This window comes from Carassius carassius, chromosome 10 (assembly GCF_963082965.1).
Source record: "Carassius carassius chromosome 10, fCarCar2.1, whole genome shotgun sequence".
Taxonomy (NCBI): domain Eukaryota; kingdom Metazoa; phylum Chordata; class Actinopteri; order Cypriniformes; family Cyprinidae; genus Carassius; species Carassius carassius.
This window is the reverse complement of record NC_081764.1, coordinates 988,549-1,014,220: the sequence shown is the minus strand read 5'-3', so window position 1 is coordinate 1,014,220 and position 25,672 is coordinate 988,549. Positions and strand designations below refer to the sequence as shown.

The following is a 25,672-nucleotide window of genomic DNA, read 5'->3' as shown; positions in this document are numbered from 1 at the left end:
TCCTGATTCAGACCAGAACACTTTTTCACTGGAGGAAGTGTTATTATGGATTATAGACTCTATGTGTTTGAGTTAAAAACGTCTTAATGCTGGATGTGTTTCATCTTTTGTCTTCTCCAGATGTTAACTGATGGACTGGAGTGCTGTGGATTATTGTGATGTTTTTATCAGCTTTTTGGACTCTCATTCTGACGGCACCCATTCACTGCAGAGCATCCTTTGATGAGACACAGATGCAATGCTGCATTTCTCCAAACCTGATGAAGAAAAACTTTTCCTGATCTCTGATGAACTGAAGGTGAGAACATTTACAGCTCATTATAATCTTCAGCGCTGTCAATCACACTGGACCTCAATCATTAAACACAAGAAGCAGAAGTAACGGAGTTAACAAACGATAACTATTCCTGAACCGACGCAACAATTTCTCAATAGTTATCATTGGTTGCCTGGAAACTGTTTGAAAATGCAACAATGTAACATCAATCGTGGAGGAGCGAATCACAAAGGCTCTTCAGAGTGCGGCTCAGACGGTGTTGCAGTGGAAACAGTGCTGGTTTTGGCTGGAAAGATCGGCCGGCCGGCTTTATCGGACGACACGGCGTCTCTTCCCTCTGACGGGTCTGGACAGCACTTTCTGGATCACAACACAAACACGAGTTACTGCGGCTCACAGTCTGAGGTGTGCGCGGGGTGTGTCGGTTGTGTCTAAAGTGTGCGCGGGGTGTGTCTGAGGTGTGTGAGCGGGGTGTGTCTGAGGTGTGCGCGGGGTGTGTCTAAAGTGTGTGTGTGGGGTGTGTCTAAAGTGTGTGCGCGGGGTGTGTCTGAGGTGTGCGCACGGTGTGTTTGTGGGGTGTGTCTGAGGTGTGTGCGCGGGGTGTGTCTGACGTGTGTGCGCGAGGTGTGTGAGTGGGGTGTGTCTGAGGTGTGCGCGGGGTGTGTCTGAGGTGTGCGCGGGGTGTGTCTGACGTGTGTGCGCGGGGTGTGTCTGAGGTGTGCGCGGGGTGTGTCTGAGGTGTGCGCGGGGTGTGTCTGACGTGTGTGCGCGGGATGTGTGAGTGGGGTGTGTCTGAGGTGTGCGCGGGATGTGTGAGCGGGGTGTGTCTGAGGTGTGCGCGGGGTGTGTGTGTGTGGGGTGTGTCTGAGGTGTGCGCGGGATGTGTGAGCGGGGTGTGTCTGAGGTGTGAGCGGGGTGTGTCTGAGGTGTGCGCGGGATGTGTGAGCGGGGTGTGTCTGAGGTGTGCGCGGGGTGTGTGTGTGTGGGGTGTGTCTGAGGTGTGCGCGGGATGTGTGAGCGGGGTGTGTCTGAGGTGTGAGCGGGGTGTGTCTGAGGTGTGCGCGGGGTGTGTCTGAGGTGTGCGCGGGGTGTGTCTGAGGTGTGCGCGGGGTGTGTCTGACGTGTGTGCGCGGGATGTGTGAGCGGGGTGTGTCTGAGGTGTGCGCGGGGTGTGTCTGACGTGTGTGCGCGGGATGTGTGAGCGGGGTGTGTCTGAGGTGTGCGCGGGGTGTGTCTGAGGTGTGCGCGGGATGTGTGAGCGGGGTGTGTCTGAGGTGTGCGCGGGGTGTGTCTGAGGTGTGCGCGGGGTGTGTCTGAGGTGTGCGCGGGGTGTGTCTGAGGTGTGCGCGGGATGTGTGCGCGGGGTGTGTCTGAGGTGTGCGCGGGGTGTGTCTGAGGTGTGCGCGGGATGTGTGAGCGGGGTGTGTCTGAGGTGTGCGCGGGATGTGTGAGCGGGGTGTGTCTGAGGTGTGCGCGGGGTGTGTCTGAGGTGTGCGTGGGGTGTGTCTGAGGTGTGCGTGGGGTGCGTGTGTGGGGTGTGTCTGAGGTGTGCGTGGGGTGTGTCTGACGTGTGTGCGCGAGGTGTGTAAGTGGGGTGTGTCTGAGGTGTGCGCGGGGTGTGTGTGTGGGGTATGTCTGAGGTGTGCGTGGGGTGTGTCTGACGTGTGTGCGCGGGATGTGTGAGTGGGGTGTGTCTGAGGTGTGTGCGGGGTGTGTCTGGATGTGTGAGCGGGGTGTGTCTGACGTGTGTGCGCGGGATGTGTGAGTGGGGTGTGTCTGAGGTGTGCGCGGGGTGTGTGTGTGGGGTATGTCTGAGGTGTGCGTGGGGTGTGTCTGACGTGTGTGCGCGGGATGTGTGAGTGGGGTGTGTCTGAGGTGTGTGTGGGGTGTGTCTGGATGTGTGAGCGGGGTGTGTCTGACGTGTGTGCGCGGGATGTGTGAGTGGGGTGTGTCTGAGGTGTGTGCGCGGGATGTGTGAGGGGTGTGTCTGAGGTGTGAGCGGGGTGTGTGAGGGGTGTGTCTGAGGTGTGCGCGGGGTGTGTCTGACGTGTGTGCGCGGGATGTGTGAGTGGGGTGTGTCTGAGGTGTGTGTCTGACGTGTGTGCGCGGGATGTGTGAGTGGGGTGTGTCTGAGGTGTGCGCGGGGTGTGTCTGAGGTGTGCGCGGGATGTGTAAGCGGGGTGTGTCTGAGGTGTGCGCGGGGTGTGTCTGACGTGTGTGCGCGGGGTGTGTCTGACGTGTGTGCGCGGGATGTGTCTGACGTGTGTGCGCGGGATGTGTGCGCGGGGTGTGTCTGACGTGTGTGCGCGGGGTGTGTCTGACGTGTGTGCGCAGGATGTGTGAGTGGGGTGTGTCTGACGTGTTTGCGCGGGGTGTGTCTGACGTGTGTGCGCGGGATGTGTGAGTGGGGTGTGTCTGACGTGTGTGCGGGGTGTGTCTGAGGTGTGCGCGGGGTGTGTGTGGGGTGTGTCTGACGTGTGTGCGCGGGATGTGTGCGCGGGGTGTGTCTGACGTGTGTGCGCGGGATGTGTCTGACGTGTGTGCGCGGGATGTGTGCGCGGGGTGTGTCTGACGTGTGTGCGCGGGGTGTGTCTGACGTGTGTGCGCAGGATGTGTGAGTGGGGTGTGTCTGACGTGTTTGCGCGGGGTGTGTCTGACGTGTGTGCGCGGGATGTGTGAGTGGGGTGTGTCTGACGTGTGTGCGGGGTGTGTCTGAGGTGTGCGCGGGGTGTGTGTGGGGTGTGTCTGACGTGTGTGCGCGGGATGTGTGCGCGGGGTGTGTCTGACGTGTGTGCGCGGGGTGTGTCTGACGTGTGTGCGCGGGATGTGTGAGTGGGGTGTGTCTGACGTGTGTGCGCGGGGTGTGTCTGACGTGTGTGCGCGGGATGTGTGAGTGGGGTGTGTCTGACGTGTGTGCGCGGGGTGTGTCTGACGTGTGTGCGCGGGATGTGTGAGTGGGGTGTGTCTGACGTGTGTGCGGGGTGTGTCTGAGGTGTGCGCGGGGTGTGTGTGGGGTGTGTCTGACGTGTGTGCGCGGGACGTGTGAGCGGGGTGTGTCTGAGGTGTGAGCGGGGTGTGTCTGACGTGTGTGCGCGGGATGTGTGAGTGGGGTGTGTGAGGTGTGCGCGGGATGTGTGAGTGGGGTGTGTCTGACGTGTGTGCGCGGGATGTGTGAGTGGGGTGTGTCTGACGTGTGTGCGCGGGATGTGTCTGAGGTGTGCGCGGGGTGTGTCTGAGGTGTGCGCGGGATGTGTCTGAGGTGTGCGCGGGGTGTGTCTGAGGTGTTCGCGGGATGTGTCTGAGGTGTGCGCGGGGTGTGTCTGAGGTGTGCGCGGGGTGTGTCTGAAGTGTGTGCGCGGGGTGTGTGAGTGGGGTGTGTCTGACGTGTGTGCGCGGGATGTGTGAGCGGGGTGTGTCTGAGGTGTGCGCGGGATGTGTGAGTGGGGTGTGTCTGAGGTGTGCGCGGGGTGTGTCTGACGTATGTGCGCGGGGTGTGTGAGTGGGGTTGGTCTGAGGTGTGCGCGGGATGTGTGAGTGGGGTGTGTCTGAGGTGTGAGCGGGGTGTGTCTGACGTGTGTGCGCGGGATGTGTGAGCGGGGTGTGTCTGAGGTGTGCGTGGGGTGTGTCTGACGTGTGTGCGCGGGATGTGTCTGAGGTGTGAGCGGGGTGTGTCTGACGTGTGTGCGCGGGATGTGTGAGCGGGGTGTGTCTGAGGTGTGAGCGGGGTGTGTCTGACGTGTGTGCGCGGGATGTGTGAGCGGGGTGTGTCTGACGTGTGTGCGCGGGGTTTGTCTGAGGTGTGAGCGGGGTGTGTCTGACGTGTGTGCGCGGGATGTGTGAGTGGGGTTTGTCTGAGGTGTGAGCGGGGTGTGTCTGACGTGTATGCGCGGGATGTGTGAGTGGGGTGTGTCTGAGGTGTGCGCGGGGTGTGTCTGACGTGTGTGCGCGGGATGTGTGAGTGGGGTGTGTCTGAGGTGTGCGCGGGATGTGTGAGCGGGGTGTGTCTGAGGTGTGCGCGGGATGTGTGAGCGGGGTGTGTCTGAGGTGTGAGCGGGGTGTGTCTGACGTGTGTGCGCGGGATGTGTGAGCGGGGTGTGTCTGACGTGTGTGCGCGGGATGTGTGAGCGGGGTTTGTCTGAGGTGTGAGCGGGGTGTGTCTGACGTGTGTGCGCGGGATGTGTGAGCGGGGTGTGTCTGAGGTGTGAGTGGGGTGTGTCTGAGGTGTGCGCGGGGTGTGTCTGAGGTGTGCGCGGGGTGTGCCTGACGTGTGTGCGCGGGATGTGTGAGTGGGGTGTGTCTGAGGTGTGCGCGGGGTGTGTCTGACGTGTGTGCGCGGGATGTGTGAGTGGGGTGTGTCTGAGGTGTGCGCGGGGTGTGTGAGCGGGGTGTGTCTGAGGTGTGCGCGGGATGTGTGAGCGGGGTGTGTCTGAGGTGTGAGCGGGGTGTGTCTGACGTGTGTGCGCGGGATGTGTGAGCGGGGTGTGTCTGAGGTGTGAGTGGGGTGTGTCTGAGGTGTGCGCGGGATGTGTGAGCGGGGTGTGTCTGAGGTGTGAGTGGGGTGTGTCTGAGGTGTGCGCGGGGTGTGTCTGAGGTGTGCGCGGGGTGTGCCTGACGTGTGTGCGCGGGATGTGTGAGTGGGGTGTGTCTGAGGTGTGCGCGGGGTGTGTCTGACGTGTGTGCGCGGGATGTGTGAGTGGGGTGTGTCTGAGGTGTGCGCGGGATGTGTGAGCGGGGTGTGTCTGAGGTGTGCGCGGGATGTGTGAGCGGGGTGTGTCTGAGGTGTGAGCGGGGTGTGTCTGACGTGTGTGCGCGGGATGTGTGAGCGGGGTGTGTCTGACGTGTGTGCGCGGGATGTGTGAGCGGGGTTTGTCTGAGGTGTGAGCGGGGTGTGTCTGACGTGTGTGCGCGGGATGTGTGAGCGGGGTGTGTCTGAGGTGTGAGTGGGGTGTGTCTGAGGTGTGCGCGGGGTGTGTCTGAGGTGTGCGCGGGGTGTGCCTGACGTGTGTGCGCGGGATGTGTGAGTGGGGTGTGTCTGAGGTGTGCGCGGGGTGTGTCTGCGAGGGGTGTGGGCAGGGTGTGTGTGAGAGGTGTGCGCGAGGTGTGCAAGAGGGGTGTGCGAGGTGTGCACGGGGTGCGTCTGAGGTGTGTGAGGGGTGTGCGCGGGGTGCGTCTGAGGTGTGTGCGGGACGTGTCTGAGGTGTGTGTGCGGGGTGAGAGCGAGGGGTGTGGGCAGGGTGTGTGTGAGAGAAGTGTGTGTGTGTCTGAGAGGTGTGTGCGGGGTGCGTCTGAGGTGTGTGCGGGACGTGTCTGAGGTGTGTGCGGGACGTGTCTGAGGTGTGTGCGGGACGTGTCTGAGGTGTGTGCGGGACGTGTCTGAGGTGTGTGCAGGACGTGTCTGAGGTGTGTGTGCGGGGTGAGAACGAGGGGTGTGGGCAGGGTGTGTGTGAGAGAAGTGTGTGTGTGAGAGGTGTGTGCGGGGTGTGCGCGGGGTGTGCGAGAGAGAAGTGTGTGTGTGCCACACGTTTGACTCACCGTCGGCTCCTCGATGATGTGGTTGATGCCGTCTTCCAGCGCTGCTCCTCTCCGCAGTCTGACAGAAAAAGGAAGAGAGAGTAAAACACTTCACACGCGTGAACGAATGTGTTGAGTTCTGGAGCGCCGCACTTACGACTGTTTCCTCTTGCGCCCTCTTCTGGCTCCTGTGTGCACATCTGCAGTCTGAGACAGAAGAGAAAGAAGGGAAATGTGAGCGGGGTTATCGGAGGAGCAGCGGCGCTGATCAAGCGCTTCAAGACGCGCAGACGGGGAAAGCGAGCGGGAGCGCTCGTCAGACTCAGGAAGCGCGGATTTCGAACGCCGTTGCCTAGCATCCATCTGGCAAATCTCCGCTCTCTACCCAACAAAACGGACGAACTCCTTCTGCTCTCTCGGACAAATAATGATTTCTCTCACTCTGCTGCTCTGTGTTTCACGGAAACCTGGCTGAATGACGCCATACCGGACAGCGCACTCCATCTGCCGGGCTTTCAGCAGTTCAGAGCGGACCGCGAAGCAGAATCAACGGGGAAATCGCGCGGCGGCGGGACATGCTTTTACATCAATGAACGGTGGTGTACAGATGTAACTGTGTTAAAGAAGATGTGCTGTCCTGATCTAGAAACGCAGTTTATCAACTGCAAGCCGTTCTATTCGCCGCGGGAGTTTCACTCGTTCATTCTGGTTAGTGTTTACATCCCTCCTCAAGCGCAAGTAAGTCTGGCTTTACAGAAACTCGCTGATCAGATCACAGACACAGAACAACAACACCCGGACTCTGTTTTAATCATTCTTGGGGACTTTAATAAAGCCAATCTCTCCCGTGAACTGCCAAAATACAGACAGCATGTTACCTGTCCCACAAGAGACAGTAATATACTGGATCACTGTTACACCACAATAAAGGATGCATATCACTCTGTTCCCTGAGCAGCTTTGGGACGTTCTGATCACTGTCTGGTTCATCTTATACCGACCTACAAGCAGAAACTTAAATCTGCTAAACCTGTAGTAAAGACTGTGAAGAGATGGACCAGCGAAACAGAGCAGGATTTACAATCTTGTTTTGACATCACAGACTGGAGCGTTTTTGAAGCTGCTACCACCGATCTGGACGAACTCACAGAGACCGTAACATCCTATATTAGTTTCTGTGAGGATATATGCATTCCTACCAGGACTTATTTAACATTCAACAATGATAAGCCATGGTTTACAGTAAAACTCAGACACCTTCGTCAGGCCAAAGAGGATGCCTACAGAAATGGGGACAGGGTCTTGTACAATCAGGCCAGGAACACACTGAACAAAGAGATTAGAGCGGCTAAAAAGACCTACGCTAAAAAGTTGGAAGACCAGTTTACTTCCAACGACTCTACTTCAGTTTGGAGAGGACTGAGAGCCATCACAAACTACAAGACACCATCCCCTTGCACTGAGGCTAATCAACGACTTGCTAACGACCTGAATGAGTTTTACTGTAGATTTGAAACCCCCAACACCCACTCTGACCATCTCCCTACACAACCATTAACACCTCCTGCAATCCCCTTCTCCATACCTCCTGCTCTTCAAATCTGTGAAGATGATGTGCGCCAGGTCTTCAAGAAAAACAAAAGAAGAAAAGCACCAGGCCCAGATGGCGTTACACCAGCCTGTCTGAAAACCTGTGCTGACCAGCTGGCCCCCATCTTTTCACAGATCTTCAACAGATCTCTGGAGTTGTGTGAAGTGCCTTCCTGCTTCAAACGCTCCACCATAATCCCCATTCCAAAGAAACCCAAGATAACAGGACTTAACGACTACAGACCTGTGGCTCTAACGTCTGTCGTCATGAAGTCGTTTGAAAAACTGGTTCTGGCTTATCTGAAGGACATCACTGGACCCTTACTGGACCCCCTGCAGTTTGCGTACCGAGCAAACAGGTCCGTGGATGATGCAATCAACATGGCATTGCACTTCATCCTGCAACATCTGGACAAAACAGGGACTTATGTGAGGATCCTGTTTGTGGACTTTAGTTCGGCTTTCAACACCATCATCCCAACAACACTCCAGACCAAACTGACCCAGCTCTCTGTTCCTAGCTCTATCTGTCAGTGGATCACCAGCTTTCTGACAGATAGGCAACAGTTAGTGAGACTGGGGAAATTCATGTCAAACAGCTGCTCCACCAACACTGGTGCCCCTCAGGGATGTGTTCTCTCCCCTCTGCTCTTCTCCCTGTACACCAATGACTGCACGTCTAAAGACCCCTCTGTCAAGCTCCTGAAGTTTGCAGACGACACTACAGTCATCGGCCTCATCCAGGACGGTCACGAGTCTGCTTACAGACAGGAGGTTGAGCAGCTGGCTGTCTGGTGCAGTCTTAACAACCTGGAGCTGAACACGCTCAAAACAGTGGAGATGACTGTGGACTTTAGGAGAACCCCCCCTGCACTTTCCCCACTCACCATCATGAACAGCACTGTGACTGCAGTGGAGTCATTCAGATTCCTGGGAACCACCATCTCTCAGGACCTGAAGTGGGACAATCACATTGGCTCCATTGTGAAAAAAGCCCAACAAAGGTTGTACTTCCATCGCCAGCTGAGGAAGTTTAACCTTCCACAGGAGCTGCTGAAACAGTTCTACTCAGCCGTCATTGAGTCAGTCCTGTGTACTTCAATTACTGTCTGGTTTGGTTCAGCAACAAAATCAGATATCAGAAGACTACAGAGAACTGTTCGGACTGCTGAAAGGATTATTGGTGCTCCCCTGCCCACCCTCCAAGAACTGTACACATCCAGAGTGAGGAAAAGGACTCAGAAAATCACTCTGGATCCCTCACATCCAAGTCACCCCATCTTTGAACTTTTGCCATCTGGCCGGCGCCTCAGAGCCGCAAATACAAGAACAGCAAGGCACAAGAATAGTTTCTTCCCCCAGGCAATCTACCTCATGAACAGTTAAATGTTTCCCACTTAAACTTATGCAAAAATGTGCAATATCCTTATATTTATTTGTTACCCCTCCATCCTAGAACATTCCTGCATCTCACTCAATCCTATTCCATTATCATTTATAGCACAATTGTTTATACACTTATTTATTTGCCAATTTGTAAATCTCCTGTAAATTTTTTTTTTTTTTTTGTCTGTGTGTTGTTGTCTCTGTTTACTGGAAGCTTATGTCACTAAAACAAATTCCTTGTATGCGCAAGCATACTTGGCAATAAAGCTCTTTCTGATTCTGATTCTGATTCTGAAATAAACACTAGTACACTGTTCAGTGTGCAGTATACATGGCTGTTAATGTTATTATTAAAAAATAACAATCTTACATTGTTTTGAAACATAACAAAACTATTAAAACTTAAAAGCAATTTAAAGCTAAATAGAAAATTATATATAAATATGACAAGCACAAAATAATTACAAAATAAAATATGAAAATGAATTAAATATTTAAAAACTAAAAATATTATTAAAACAGTGAAAATAAAGCAACGTAAAGCTGAATAGAAAAATAAAAAAAATGAATAAAAATGACAGAGGCACAACTAAATTACAAAATAATAGACTGGAAAAAAAGCAGCTTACAGATAAATACAAATATTAAAAATAATACTAAAAGCTAAGAAACTATATATATTTTTTTAGAAAAATAATTAAATTTAAATTAAACTGTTATTGTCAACACATGACCTTATTAAATCTAAAAAAAATTTATTATTGAATAATGTATTCCAACTAATTTTATCTTGTGGTTCTATTGGCAGTTTGATCACACAACAAATAAAATAAATTCAAAGCTAAATAGAAATATAACAAAGACAAAAGAATAACAAATACTAAAACTTAAAAATAAAGCTAAATAGAAATATAAAAAAAATAAAAGTACACAACAAAGATCTCAAAAATATTATACTGAAATAAAAAACAAAGCTAAATAGAAATTGTAAAATAACAACAGTAAAAATCACAAGTGCATAAAATTACAAACTTAAAACTAAATAATTCAAGGCTAAATAGAAATATAAAAAAAAATAAAAAAGACAAGTACACAAAATCATAAAAATTCAACTGAAATAAAAATAAATATAAATATTACAAATACATAAAAATGATATAAACTAATTGCAAAATTACTAAAATAATGAAAATAAAAGCAATGTACAGTGAAATAGAAAAAAAATTAAGAAATTGGAATCTAAAAATAAAACCAATTCAAAATAAGAATAAATACTCTGATGGTATATAAAAATCACTCACTCGGACTTGCTCAGCGTCTCTGATGTCCTCGGCAGCGTCTCTGAACCTCTCACCCGGACCCAAATATCCCTGTGGTCTCCGTCCCTCCTCTTCCTCTTCTTCATCATGTCCTCGTCCCTGCGCTCCGGAGCCGATCCCGTTGCTGTAGAGACACACTTCAGTCGAGCCGTCGGTCTTGGCCTCCTCCAGAGCGTCGTCTGCTGCTGGTTTGCAGGGCGGCGGTGTGGACGGGTCCTCGCTGGGTTTGGGCGTCCCGCGGGCCGGGGACTGGGACTGAGCTGTGTCCATGCCGAGGCGGGACAGATCCGGGTTGTGGAGGGAGCAGGCGCGGCGTGGACTGAGGGACGGCGGGGCGCTGGTCTGCTGCAGGAGCGGCTGGAGCTCGGGGTACGACAGCGGGGTCGAGTCAGAGCCTCGCTCGCTCACCTGCAGGAAGGACGTGTAGATGGTGTCCATGAAAGAGCCGTATGGGTCAAATAGTCCTGGACCGGAGCCCGTGGAGGACTCTCTCTGCTGCAGCGGGTCGAGCAGGGAATCCTGGGACATCGGAGTCGAGGGAAGCGCTTCCTGTGACAGAGGCGTCTCATGCAGAGCCACAGGCTTCTCTCCCATCAGCCCCGGCGCCATCGTCAGCTGGGAATGAGAACATTAACACTAACCGATTCATGTCTCGCATGATTTTTAACAATTTTACAGTGAAATACAAACTGGGCTCAATGTATGAATTTCTTGAATATTAAAAAGAATGTAAAAAAAAAAAAAATATTGATTCAATAATGGATCCATTAAGAAAAAAAATAATAAGATCAGTGAGAGTTTTTTTTTTATAAGAAGTCTCTTCTGCTCATTCAAGGGTGCATTTTATTATCAAAAATACAGAAAAAAATCAGTAATCTTGGAAAATGTTATTACAATATAAGATAATAGTTTCTATTTTAATTCCCTTTAAGATATAGTTTATTTCTGTGATGCTCCGCTGTATTTTCAGCATCATTCCTCCAGTCTTCAGTGTCACATGGTCTTCAGAAATCAGAATAATATGATTATTTACTATTAGAATTAGCAATGTTGTGTCGCTAAATAAGTTTTTGGAAACTGTGATAATTTTTTTCAGGATTCCTTGATGAATACAAAAGTTCAAAAGAACAGCATTTATCCAAAATATTAAAAAAAAAAACAATTCTAACAATATAAATCTTTGCTATCAATTCTTAAAAATTTAACATCCTTGCTGAATAAGTTTACATTTCTTGTAATGTACTGATCCTAAACTTTTGAACTCTAGTGTATATTGTTAAAAAAGTTTCTATTTTTAGAGATTATAAAGATGAATATTTTGCCACGAATACTTTTTCTCTTTCAAGCCTTGCCAGTGGACATACCAAAAAAGCAATTTGATGAATGGAAAAAAATTATATCACGCTTCATTTGGAAAAGTGGGCGACCTAGAGTGAGATTTAACACTCTACAACTTCCTAGAGAACAGGGTGGAAGAGGTCTGCCATCATTAGATGATTACTATAAAGCAGCACAGATAAGACACTTGGTTTGCTGGTGTAATGATGAATACTGCGCAAAGTGGAAAGAATTTGAACAGTCACAATTTGAATTACCCCTTCAAGCGTTATTAGGAGATAGAAAGTATCAGCAGACACAATTACATAATTTGAACTGCTGGACAAAGACCCCCTTGGAAATATGGTATAAAGAATTAAAAAACCCTAAAATGGAAAGACAGGGAAGAATATTAAGATGGGTGGAGCATGACTGACAATTTAGACCAGCAAAACTGGATCTGAGATTTAAACAATGGAGTTTAAAAGGTATAACATCCTTCTGCTTAATCTCTTCTGGGAATGGAATAGAGAGCTTTCAACAACTTTCCCAGAAATACTACTTAGATAAACAAGATTTTTTCAGATATCTTCAAGTTAGAGATTACTTCAACAAGAATATAAAGAATGTGGAAGAAGATGGTCCCACAATAGTGCAAATATTTATAGATGCATATAAAAAAAAGTTGAATAAGAAAGTAGTATCAAGAATTTATTCCTGTTTAATGTCAGCAAAAAATTACTCTACAACTTATGTGAAACAAAAGTGGGAAAAGGAAGCCAATATAAGTATTACAGGAGAAGAATGGCTAACTATGTGTAAAACGCAGATGAATACAACAAGTTCAGATTCATGGAGGGAATTTGTCTGGAAAAATACCATAAGATTTTTCATAACCCCCAAAGTAAAGTATCAACAAACTGGGAATCCAAAAACTGGTGAATGCTGGAGAAAATGTGGAAATGTACTGGCAGACCATTTTCACATCTTTTGGGACTGTAACAAAATTCATACTTATTGGCAGGATTTAAATAGAGAAATGAATGCAATAATGGGGATGAATCTGGAATGTGACTTTAAAACTATGTACCTGGGCATCATCCCTTTAGATATGACAAAAGAGGATACTTATCTTTCTAATATACTACTAGCAGCCAGTAAGAAAGCCATTACAAGGAAATGGCTCAAAGAAGATCCCCCATCAATGTTTGAATGGCAAGAGATTGTAACGGAGGTGTACAATATGGAATCTCTGACTTTTTCGTTAAGAAAACAAACTGAAAGTATGGTATCACATTGGCAGAAATGGTTGAAAAGAGATGAAAATCATTTTTGACTTCTAACTAATGGATAGAGTTGGCAGTTTAACCCTTAACAAAACAGTATTGCAGAATTTGAGTGAATCATGTGATCTGGAATATAATATAAGTTCTCTCCTTGGTGACCAGTGTATGTCCATGTATGTGTATATGTGCTCAGAATATACTTTTTGTTTGTACTAGTGTACGCAAAAGTATGTAAGGATGGAGATGTGCACTTGTATTATAAATGTTTGTTGATGTTGTTTTATCTGTTTGAAAAAAAAAAGTAGAAAAATAAAGTTAAAAAAAAAAAAAGTTTCTATTTTTAAATAAATGCTCTTGTTTTTAACTTTGTAGTCATCAAAGAATCCTAAAAAAGGTATCACAAATTCCAAAAACAGCAGCACAACATTGATAATAAATCAGTATATTAGAATGATTTCTGAAGATCATGTGACACTGAAGAAAATACACAGAAATATATTACAGTTTAACAGAGATTCACATAGAAAACAACTGTTTTACATTGAAATGATATTTAATAATTTTTACTGTATTTTTGATCAAATAAATGCAACCTCAGTGAGCAGAAGAGACTTCTTTTAAAGACATAAAAATTGAAGAATGTGCAGTGTAACTAACAGATTCTGGATCTGACATTAACGTTCTTGGAGTCTGTGAAAGGTGCTGCAGATCGTGGTATGATGAACCTCTCTGAACTCATTGTGAAGCACTGATCTCTCATGTGTGTAGAGTGTGGTCTGCTGGCGGTGTGTGAGTTTACCTGCAGGCAGGTGAGCGGGTTGAGCCCTGTCTGGTTCTGTGTTAGCGGGACGCTCAGAGACTGGCCCTGAGGCAGCAGCAGCGCTCCGGCTCCCAATAAACCCTGAAGACCGTTGATGTTCCCCAGAGCTGCGAGCTCACCTGAGCACCATCAGAGAGAGAAACACCATCAGCAGCAGCAGCTCTTACTGACGCTTATTCATTAAGAAGCAAATTACAAGAAGAACATTAGCAGCAGGGCTGGGCGATTTTTTCCAATTAATTCGAATTCAATGTTTTGCCACGATTGTATTTTTTATAAATCAGGTAATCATGACTTTTAATCACTAAACGTTAGAATTAGACTCTGACAAAATGGCAACAGTAAAGAGAAAAGAATGATCAAATTGCATGTCGACGCATGTCCTAGGCACACAGTATCCACTTAATGTATTAACTGTATTTACAATTATTCAGGAGATTGCACAATGCATTATAAGGTGCATTACAAGGCATAATTAATGCATTAAAAATTATTTTATTTTATAATACATAATACATAAAGGCTTTAAGTAAAGTGTTACCACATATTTTTATTGATTCACTTACCAAGAACCCCGGGGGAAAGCAGAGGCGGCAGGAAATGATGTGTCTGGGTGTTGTTCTTGTCCTGTTCGGCCAGGGGGTCACACACTTCTTGTCCCGTGCTGGACACCGAGGTAGAAACTAGAGCAGGGCTGGACAGGGTCCCCTACAGCCACACAGATTCATATATGTATTGCACAAGATGCATGCACTCGGATCTCAAAACAAAAGGTACAACTCGTAAAACAAGGACTCCCAACCTTTATCAGGTGAACTTCCCTGATATTTAACTCCTGTAAAATAGCATAACATTTTTTTATGAGTTTGTAACAACATAAGGGTTAATGATGACTATTTAGATTTTTGGGTGAACTATACCTTTAGCATTAAAATTTTTGGCAGTGTCTTAATTTCATGACAATTAACCACATTTTCAAAAGTGCAAAAAAAAAAAAAAAAAAAAAAAAAAAAAAAGTAATATTTCATTACAATTACATTTACAATTTACAAGAGATTGGGAGTTTAAATGCGCAATACTGTCATGAAGATAATGCCACAATTAAAATAATATAATGTCTAATCCTTTTGATTTTAAGGTAAACCCCAACCCTGTCAATTATTTTTCTAGTTTTTATAAAATTAAACCCATGCACTTCCACGATTTCCACTAGGGGCAAAACACCTGGTTGGGAACCCCTGTCATTGTAAACAGATGCATCAATTGGAAGCATGCAGACTGTATGGGAACATGTAGCGAAGCTGTGTGACTGTGCGTGTACCTGTGAATGAGGCGGGGGGGATAGTGCGTGGCTGGGTAGGGGTTCGGTCTGGGCGAGAGCTGCGGCCAGCAGAGCGGGGTTGAGGGACAGGAAGGCGGGAGGGGGTGGAGTGAGGGAGGTGGAAAAAAGTAGTGACTGGCCGTCTGCGCTGGGAGTTAGAGTTTGAAGAGCCTCCAGGAGCCCCGGCCCCATCAGGACCGAGTCCAGCAGAGCGGTCTTCTCCAGGGACACTCCGTCCGCAAAGACCTGCTGCAGTGTAGGAAGCTCCAGGTTGAGAGCTGGTAGTGGCAACATGGCAGCCGGGTTCTGGCTGAGCAGCAATGAAGTCATGAGGAGGGCTTGAAGCCCAGGGGGTTTTTCACCACCTTCTAGTCCTGCAACAGGGGGAAGCGGTGCAGCAGAGCCTGGCGGATTTAACAGGTTCATGAGGTTGAGAGGAAGCTCGCCCTGGTTTAGGATATTGAGAGGAGAGCCCTGGTTTAGGATGGCACTGGCTGGCTGTCCCTGCTGGGCTTGGGCACCGCTGGGCGCTGAAGGTTGGCTCCCTGTCCAAACCCCTAAAGGCAGGGAGCCAAGGAAAGGTGGCAGCAGGGAAGGCAGACCGTCATTGGTGGAAAGAAGCTGGAGGAGCTGTTCTTGGGACATGAAGGGGAAAGCCTCTGCAAGGGAAACAGCAGGGTCGGTTGAGGGAATAGAAAGGTCGGAAGAAGAGGCATTGGGCAGAGAGAGGCTGTGGTCAGGCTCACAGCCACCCAGCAATCTTGTGTCCGAGTCCAGCTGATCCATTGCCTCTACAGGACCTGCCGAGAAAATACAAGTGTAAAACAGACCACCCAAACCACATTTAGTGTAAAAATTCCCCAAGAAACAAAAGATAAGAAGTCTCACCTTCACTTTCCACAGCTTGGTTGTGGTTTGACTGGTTAATTTGGTAGGTACTGTTGTCAGGACAAGTCTCTGTTGTTTTGGGTCCACAACCTTTCTCCAGGAATTGGGGAAAGAATGTTGAGGACATCTGGTTCACCATGCTCAGAATTGAACTGTTGAGGTCTGGCGTTGTGCCCGTGTGGGGCTGGCTCAAGTTCAGGATGGCGTTACTGGAGGTTGTTTTGAGGTTCATGGTTGTCTCGTCACCCATCAAAGGAAAAGGTTGGGATGGGGGTCGCTGGATAGGAGGTTCTGGCATGGGCACTGTGCTTTGGGGTTGAGGTTGCAGGGTGGGGTTGAGTAAACGTAATGTGGACTGCATGTCGCATTGGGGCGTCTGTGGAGTGATTGGTCTCGGTGAAGAAGGCAATGTGTTTGTGTGCCTGTTGCCAGGCATGGCAGTGGCGCCGCTGGATTGCTGGGTTGCGCTTTGCGCACTTTGCATACTTAGAAGCTGAAGCAGGGCGGAAAGGGGCTGGGATGGAGATGGGGAGGAAAGTGGGAGGGAATTAGCAATTCCTGGCTTCCTGTCTTCCTCCGAATCCTGCAACTTGGAGGCATTTGGAGGAGCGACAGGTAGCCGGTGGTTGTCTAAGTGAGGTACGAGAGGAGAAGGTGGCAAAAGGCATGGGGAGATAAGCAGTGGCGGCCCGGTGAGATCGCCTGTGGTCCCAACTAAATACGAGTCCTTGAGCATGCTTAAAACTGTTGGTGAGCGCCTCTGCCGTGTGCGCCGCAAATTTTTCTCAAAAACAGCAGGGGATGCCGGGGAAGGGGAGTGCGGAAGCAACAGGGCGGTTAGGGACTGTGCTCTGGCGGAAGTGGGGTGGACGCTACTGTTTAAAGTGCTAATCAATACCTTTGACTGCTGTTCCATATCCAAGCCCGTAAGAGGGAGTGAGGCCAGCGCATCGGCTGCATTGAACTGAGTTTCCTGGTTGGCCAGCTGGGCTTTGGCGGCCGCAGAGAGGAGGCTGCTGGCTGGGAAAGAGTTATTGATGTGGCCCTTTTGCCGTCTCTTCTGTTGGTTGAGAATCTGTCCTAGTGGAAGGCCAAGCAGCTCTGGAGCTTGAGCAGTACTCAGTCCATTCCTCTTGTCGCCTGCATTGGGATGCACCAACGACGGGGCTTGTGACGTCTGATGGTTGCTAGAACTAGCACCGGAGCTTGTGCTGGAGGTACTACAGTCTTTGTAGTGCTGCAGGATGCCCTCCAAGCGACTACACGGACTGGAAGGCGCCGGAGGAAGCTTGGGAGAGGAGCAAGGTATGGTAGACTGCAACGATTTGCCTCCCTGAATGATGACGGACCCTTGGGCCCCGTGTTCTGAGAACGAGGACGTCGAAGAGTGGCGAGAGCATTGGTGGGGTGAGAAAGTGTCCAAGGTACGTGAGGGTGACAGAGGAGAGGGCGACTTAACACTCGCTCCCTGGGAGTGTGGCAGAGCTGCTCCACCACTCAGGGCTAAAGATGAAGAGGGGGATAAGGAATAGGAACTGGAGGGGTCTGGAGGATGCCTGTTTACACCTGGTTTTACACTGTTAGGAGAAGTAGGGTTGTGTATTGTCCTTTGCGGTGGATGAGGGCTCCACTGCTGTTTCGCGTAACCAGGCATAGAGCCCACTGGCGTTTGAGATTTCTTTAAAGGTGAACCCTGTTCTGGATGCCGAGAAATAGAGGCAAGGCTAACAGAACCATTTTGCAGTACAGAACGGGGAGAGGAAAGAGGAAAGCCAATGTTGGATTTGGGTTGGTTGTGTCTTGGCTGAGGGTAAGTGCAGTGGGCGCCGTCTCTATGAGCCACCATTGATCCACTTTGCTCTCTGCCGTCCACGGAGCATACAACACCTCCTTAAACAAACAATCAGACAATACAACTCACCTTGCTGAAGAAAGCTGAACTTAAAAGACAGATGCCTATGAAAAGCATTTTTCCCCAAAATTCCCAATCTAATTGGTTTTATAAAAATGCCATTGCATATTATGAATGTTTTTGGTTCTTTGATGAACTGCTTTGGTTGCTCTTACATTTACATTTAGCTGACGCTTTTATCCGAAGCGACTTACAATTGCTATATATGTCAGAGGTTGCACGCCTCTGGAGCAACTAGGGGTTAAGTGTCTTGCTCAGGGACACATTGGTGTCTCACAGTGGATTCGAACCCGGGTCTCTCACACCAAAGGCATGTGTCTTATCCACTGCGCCAAGTTGTAAGTTGCTTTGGATGAAAGCATCTGCTAACTGCATAAATGCAAATGTGTATTTAGGAATTTAAAACTGAATCAAAGAGGATTACCATTTCAAATTAGGTTTCAAGAGTGATTGACTTTAAACTAAACTTAATTTTGATCTCAGACTACAGAACCTTCTTCCAGTTGGCTTCAATGTCTCAGAAATGCCTTCTGACAAACTTTAGCTGAGATGTCATATGACATCTTTTAACAGTGACTTTCTTTTTGCAAATCTTCTATAATGTTGTGACTAGTGGAACAACAATGGAACATTTTATCAATGACACATTTTTCAGTCCACTGTGTTTCAAATGTGGAAAAACTCCAAGGGATTGGTGAATACTTTCATAGGCACTGCATATCATACTCTGATTTGGCTAGAAACGTTTTTAAGGGGAAACAGTGGTTGCAGTTTAGTTTACAAGTTAAATAACTGAAAATACAGATAACTGGAAACTGAAGACAAACTATGAGTTACTGCACACTTTAGTCAAATGTAATAATTTGAATAAGTAACATTTGGTCACAAGATGTAGAGAATAACCTTTACTCCAAAAGACCAGCAGTGGTCACATACTGTAATTTACTTAAAGCAATGTTCTGGGTTGATAAATGTTAAGCTCATTGCTTCATTTTTTGGAACAATGTGTTGTATTTAAATGTGCTTTTAAATAAAAAATAATGTGTTGGAATAATGTGTGTATTAAGATGCAGTACCTGTGGCTTGAGACGACGAGGAAAGATGGGAGGGCTGCATGCTTTGGCATAACGCCGCCATGGCATCAACTTTCCTGCGATGGTTACAGAGTTTGGTCATGTCTTCCTCTATTTTCCCTGACTGATGACCAGGAGCTTGGACCATTGCAGCAGGGTCAAAATTAAAGACCTGCATGAATTAAAAAAAAGACACTTTTTTTAAATGCATGCAATAAAGTTGTGTAAAAAACTGTATATTATTATTATACAACTATACAATATGCATTATTTACATAGTACACAGTAAGCAAACTTTTTGCATGCATGGAATACCTGGATGACATTTGCCAAAAAGAGCAAAGAAGACACTGCATGTGCATTTTGCAAAACTGTGCACTCAACTTGACCCTCCATTTCCAGTGTAACAAATAAATCAATATTAATCATCAAGTCAATATCGTGAATGAGAAGGATCTCACCTTATTCGGGACAAGCGGGCACTCCAGACCACACTTACACGTGCCATCTGTCCGCAGATACACCCTAACCTCATCCACAGATCGAAGGACAGTACCACTCGGGCTGAAGAAGAAGAAAAAGACAAAGACTGATTTGTTTGACAGCTCTATTTACACTTGGTTTGATTGCTTGGTTCGAAACAGACTTCAGTTCAAACCTCTTCCCGTGCAGACATCAATAATGACATGATTACAATTAGACGGTGACAAGCTTTATGGTTTTTATTCATGATTTACTCAAGGTAAATCACAGAATGCATTTGTGTGTTTGCTGGTTCGTACTCTCTTTGCATCATTTGAAATGCTGTGCACTGACACCTACGTCAGCAGAGAGTAAGAGTCAGAAATGCATTATACTATAATAAACTAATTCTATACACTATTTCTAATAAAGTGTAACAGTGCTGCAAACTTAGTGCTCATTAAATTAAAAAAAAAGTCTTCGAAGTGCAAATTAAATAATCAATTTGAATTGATTTTATGATTTTGATTATATACGTAGATACAATTTATTTAACATTTACATTTATTCATTTAGCAGACGCTTTTATCCAAAGCGACTTACAAATGAGGGCAGTGGAAGCAATCAAAAACAACAAAAAAAGCAATGATATATAAGTGCCATAACAAGTCTCAGTTAGGTTAACACAGTACACATAGCATGTGCTTTTAAATAATATAATAAATAAAAAGAAAACAGATAGAATAAAAAAAAGAATAGAGCAAGCTAGTGTTAGAGGTTTACACATACACACACAATTGCATAATAAATGAAAAGAAAATAGAATACAAAAAGATTAGAAAGGTAGTAGATTTTTTTTAAGAATAGAATTAGAATAGTGAGTGTTAAAGTTAGAGGGTCAAATAAAGATGGAAGAGATGTGTTTTAAGCCGATTCTTGAAGATGGCTAATGACTCAGCTGCCCGGATTGAGTTGGGGAGTTCATTCCACCAGGAGGGAACATTTAACTTAAAAGTCCGTAAAAGTGACTTTGTGCTTCTTTGGGATGGCACAATCAAGCGACGTTCACTTGCAGAACGCAAGCTTCTAGAGGACACATAAGTCTGAAGTAACAAATTTATGTAAATGGGTGCAGAGCCAGTGGTAGTTCTGTAGGCAAATATCAATGCCTTGAATTTTAAGCGAGCAGCTATTGGAAGCCAGTGCAAATTGATAAACAGAGGTGTGACGTGTATTATTTTTGGCTCATTAAAAATGAATCTTGCTGCCGCGTTCTGGATTAATTGTAAAGGTTTGATAGAATTGGCTGGAAGACCTGCCAAGAGGGCATTGCAATAGTCCAGCCTGGACAGAGCAAGAGCTTGAACAAGGAGTTGTGCAGCATGTTCCCAAAGAAAGGGCTTGATCTTCTTGATGTTGAATAAAGCAAATCTGCAGGATCGGACAGTTTTAGCAATGTGGTCTGAGAAAGTCAACTGATCATCAATCATAACTCCAAGGCTTCTAGCTGTTTTTGAAGGAGTTATGGTTGATGTGCCTAACTTGATGGTGTAATTGTGATGAAACGATGGGTTTGCTAGAATCACAAGCAGTTCTGTCTTGGCAAGGTTGAGTTGAAGGTGATGGTCCATCATCCAGGAAGAAATGTCTGTTAGACAAGCTGAGATGCGAATAGCTACCGTCGGGTCTTCAGGATGGAATGAGAGATAGAGTTGAGGGTCATCAGCATAGCAGTGGTATGAAAAGCCATGTTTCTGAATGACAGAACCTAATGATGCCTTGTAGACAGAGAAGAGAAGTGGTACAAGAACTGAGCCCTGAGGCACCCCAGTAGTTAGATGTTGTGACTTGGACACCTCACCTCTCCAAGATACTCTGAAGGACCTATCTGATAGGTAAGACTCAAACCATTGAAGTGTGGTTTATTGGAAAAAATGTATATGAAGATAGCAGGGAGACTGAATTTGTCACGACATTCATGCAATTCTTTAGGAGTATTTTCTTTATTGAAATTCTGTGATTGATATATATTTCTTAATTACGTTTTCATTATGCTGTTGAATCAGTTTTTTTTTTAATACATTTAAATAAAGCAAGCTGATTGCTTCAACAAAATCAAACACCTCTGATTAAATAACCTAATAGCTCACAGGATTTGTTTAAAGTTATTGTTACAATTCAATTCCACTATGGAGAAAATAAATGGGATTTTTACTTTCATATTCCTACACTATAAAGTTCCAATAACACCAAGGAATCACTTTCAAAACTAGCTGATGAACAATAAAAACATTGACAGCCAATCAGAATCCACTTTTAATAGCACAAGCATTTAAAGCAACAGACGACAAAACTGAGTGTGAATGCTAAATGTACTCGCATGCATGTGGGGAAAGTTTGCTTTGGTAAAGCAACTTGAAAATGTTCCTTTTGTACCTCTTAGTAGCAACACTGTTCAGATTTAATCAGAACAGCAATTATGAATGACACAAAGTAAGGTGTGGACGTACCTGATGTAAGATACAGCCCCATCTTTCACCTTCCTCTGCCAGCCAACCGGGATCTGAGCGATGAGCGTCGTATCTCCATCTTTTTCTCCTGCTGCACTCTCACTGTCCCCCGTCATTTTCTGCTCACACACATCCAGCTCCTAAAGACACAAACCACTTCCAATTCAGCTTTAAACCAGATTTGATCAACCAGATTCAGTTTCAAACCAAATTTTATCAACCTGATTCGGTTTCAAACCTGATTTGATAAGCCAGATTCAGCTTCAAACCAGATTTAATTAACCGGATTCAGTTTCAAACCAGATTTGATTAAACTGATTCAGTTTCAAGCCTGATTTCATGAACCAGACTGAGATTCAAACCAGATTTGATCAAACCATTCAGTTTCTAGCCAGATTTGATGAACCAGATTCAGATAAAAAATTTGATTTGATTATCCAGATTTAGATTTAATCCAGATTCAGACAACATTGAGATTCAAAACAAATTTGATGACCCAGATTCAGTTTTGAACCAGATTTTATTAAAACCTGATTTGGTTTCAAACCTGATTTGATTAACCAGATTCAGTTTCAAACCTAATTTAATTTCAAACCAGATTTGATGAACCAGATTAAGTTTTCAGACCTGATTCAATTTCGAATCAGATTAAGATTCAAACCAGATTTGATGAACCAGGTTCAGTTTCTAGCCACATTTGATTACCTAGATTTAGATTCAAAGCAGATTCAAACAAGATTGAGATTCAAATCAAATTTGATGACCCAGTTTCAGTTTGTAACTACATTTAATGAAGCAGATTCAGATTCAAACCAGATCTGATTATCCAGATTTAGATTCAAACCAGATTTCATTAACTAGATTTCATTTTAAACCAGATCTGATTAACCAGATTCAGTTTCAAATCAGATTTGACTCAAGCTTCACACCTATTTTCAGTTGGATATGTTCACACTGCACCTAGGCTAAATACGGTTGTCACTCCACTTGGGCTTTTAATCTGTGACTATTCTGGATATCGTTTACCTTCATAGAGCAGATGATATCATGTAGTGACAACTACATTCACATTAAATATGTGGAGTGTGTACATTTTAGTTTTTCTTAAAAGAAAGACAACAAACTAGGGAAAATATAGGTAGTAATGTCAAAATGCACCGTGGTTCATTTTCAACTTCATGTGTATTCTTTACATTTAATAAATGCATTTGTCACTCCAAAACCTTGCAATATGTACAATGTTATGACATTCTGCAACTTAGGGTGACACTTTGTGCTGTACCTTTTCATTTTTATGCAGCCTTGGTCAGCACCAATCGTGAAATACAGTCTTTGGAGGACATTTAGGCAGCATTAACGAAGCACAAAGCAATACATAAAACAAATCCGTCTTGACAAGCAATCCTCTCCTTTCCTCTCAAACTGGGATGATGGAACTCTCCAGAAGTCACCAATCTGAAAATATAAAGAAAAACACATATTTCAAGTGGCTTTGACATTACTGGAGTAAAGAATATAAAAGATTTATAACAATTTTCTATACAAATATCGGTAAAATGAACCATAAAAATAAGAATTTTGACTATATTTGATCACCATATTCATGGGATCTGGAACTAAATACCATGGTACCAGTAGAACACAAGTCTAAACACACGATACTTTTGTCAGTTTACAACTCTTGACATATGGTTGACGGTAGAGTTGAACAGTGACAGTTGAAACTAATACTAAGCGCGCCAACGCAAAAATTCAAATTTAAGTGATCGAGATGATGTCACTGCCTAAAACTATATCATTTTAACGGTTTTTAATATGGCATAAAGGCGGGTGTTTGTGAAGCGGCTAATGCTCTGGCTTCAGCAGTGAGCTTAATAACAAACAAACCCCCAGCGTTAAAAGTATGCAAAGTTTCGGTAAAACTAGATCTTGAATACGAAAAGAAAACAGGAATGTATCGTTACTCACTTGATTATCGCGCTGCTCCTTTGAAACACTGTAACATTACGCGTCCTGAAGAATAAACAAACGGCTAACGTTAGCTGGCGCATACATAAACATTCTATTATATTGCAGGCTTACTGGACACGTTATAACGCTGCGATAAATCGGTCTTGATAACATTGCATCGGAAGCGTTCTAGTTTGTCGCGTCGCGTAGACGCGCTGTTAGCTTGCTTTAGCTCGCGGGCTACGTACCTCTGTGTTTACGAAGTTTCCTGCTTCTTCTGCGCAGACTGAAGACTGAACAAGCGTCTCGACGCGTTCGTGTCGCAAATGTCGCCGTTGCTGGAGCTGTTATAAACGCTGTGTGATTTTAGCCACTTCCCCGCGTCTTCATCCCCGCGCACCATCCGAGCCGTCCTGCTTAAAAACAAAGAGCAATAACGCTCGGTTTTATTGCGCCCCTTGCATTGTCGTCCAATTTCGCGTGAATCCCGTTCTCTTCATTCAAAGCTTCTGCGCTCTCCTACGCGTCTTTACAGTTTACATAAGCGAGCGAAGGACTGATAACGCCTTTGTGGTGCTGCTTTCACTTTATCTTCCTTTCCAAGTTCCTATTTTTCCTTAGGATCCCGTGCCAAAAAAAAAAAAAAAAAAAACATGGCGTTTTCGTCCGCGAATGCGCAGTCGGGTCTGGAATTCCGTCCAAATTCCATGTCCGCTAGGAGGAGCGCGAGAGCTGCTCGCTGAGAAAAATAACTAGACAGACTTCTGTAGATTTGTCCCGGGATTGTTTTAGAATTATGCAATATTTGCATATTGTAAAATAAGTATTGTCTTTTATTTACATCACTACAGAGAGGATTTTTAATTTTATTTCAGGTGTTCGATACGAATTTGAGAAACTGGCCATATGTCAATAAACTCAATTATTGATATGTACCAATCTCTTCACAAAATCCCTTTTTTTCTGTGCAGTCAGTAAAGGAAAAAATGCTTTTTTTATTTTTATTTTTAATATCATCCTGAAAATGCCATTAAAATTATCTTAAATCTTAATTTAAACTTAATCTGTAAATTATTATTATTATTATTATTATTATTGTCTGTGCAGTCGGTAAAGGATTTTTTTTTAAAGATCATCATCAAAATGCCATTCAAATTAACTTAAATCTTAATTTAAACTTAATCTATAAATGCGAAATATTTGATCGAAGTGAGCGGGAGGCGAGAATATCCTGAGATGAAGATCTTTCCGTTATTCCACACACACACACACACACACACACAGAGGCGCGTCTTTATTGGCCTTATTGTGTCAGTTAGCTGAGAAAACAAAAAAATGGTTCGCCCGTATAATTGCAGATAAAACCTACTTAGTGTGGAGGAAAGATGTAGGAAATCATATTCCGAGGAGATGTTTCTATGCTTTTGTAAAACGTATCTTCAGATCTGGGAGCAGAAATGTGATTCGCTGGCACTGTACAGGAATAAAAATCAGATCAACCTCCCACCGCGTTTAAAGCAGGTGAACTCGACAAAGTTTGGGAGTTATTAAGAGTTAAACCTGTTCGAACTTCAAAGGAATGTCGAGTAAACACAACTTTGGGGAATAAAAGCATAACCTGCCAATAGAATTACTCGCTCGGAGGTGATAACCATTAGGCAGCGGGGAGACTACACAGCAACAGCCGACCGATCGTGACGTGTTAGCGCGTCTCCGCGCGAGCGGCGCCCTGCTCCTGGAAACAGTATTTGGGCTTTCTATTCGCTAACCTCACGCGCATCCCACTTGCGCTGTTGCTAGGCAATACATTGCACGCTTTGCACCATGCAAGTTTAACTACTTAACTCTTGTGTTTGGAAGAGTTTCAGAATACTAACGAGATGAGAGCATGGTGACATCAGCTGACTGATGAGAGTTAGCCTACAGGTCACCAAATCTTAATAAAATACATAACCTAAAGCAATTAAACAATGGGACCTGATAATTAAACACCTTACTCCCATCATTTATTCCTAATGATCATACAAGACCAACGGTGAGATCAACAAAG

General features: G+C 45.5%; 1 protein-coding gene across 3 annotated transcripts; it reads right to left on the bottom strand.

The window, feature by feature from the left end:
- Window positions 1-333: 333 nt before the first annotated feature.
- mbd6 (methyl-CpG binding domain protein 6) lies at window positions 334-24,247 on the bottom strand. Of its 3 annotated transcripts, none has more exons than XM_059559597.1 (13): window positions 23,871-24,247; window positions 22,955-23,127; window positions 21,673-21,812; window positions 19,162-19,264; window positions 18,704-18,872; window positions 15,716-17,605; window positions 14,828-15,627; window positions 14,073-14,214; window positions 13,486-13,625; window positions 10,066-10,698; window positions 5,946-5,995; window positions 5,810-5,867; window positions 334-637 (listed from the first exon to the last, which is right to left on the bottom strand). In XM_059559597.1, the coding sequence occupies exons 3-13, from the start codon at window positions 21,786-21,788 to the stop codon at window positions 587-589; spliced, it is 4,152 nt and encodes a 1,383-aa protein (XP_059415580.1). In that variant the 5' UTR covers window positions 21,789-21,812; window positions 22,955-23,127; window positions 23,871-24,247; the 3' UTR covers window positions 334-586. The 3 variants fall into 3 exon arrangements, 2 of the variants coding, with proteins under 2 accessions (XP_059415580.1, XP_059415581.1); XM_059559598.1 differs by having other exon boundaries at window positions 15,716-17,602; XR_009436413.1 differs by lacking the exons at window positions 334-637; window positions 5,810-5,867; window positions 5,946-5,995 and having other exon boundaries at window positions 10,550-10,698; window positions 13,486-13,678.
- Window positions 24,248-25,672: the final 1,425 nt, after the last annotated feature.

What these genes read in the sequence shown, in the direction of transcription:
- mbd6 (XM_059559597.1), bottom strand. Translation starts at nt 21,788, where the DNA reads ATGACGGGGGACAGTGAGAGTGCAGCAGGAGAAAAAGATGGAGATACG. An exon ending in CCAAGCTGTGGAAAGTGAAG is followed by an intron (nt 15,628 to 15,715) that starts GTGAGACTTCTT and finishes TTTTCTCGGCAG; the next exon opens with GTCCTGTAGAGGCAATGGAT. An exon ending in CCCCCCCGCCTCATTCACAG is followed by an intron (nt 14,215 to 14,827) that starts GTACACGCACAG and finishes GTGTGGCTGTAG; the next exon opens with GGGACCCTGTCCAGCCCTGC.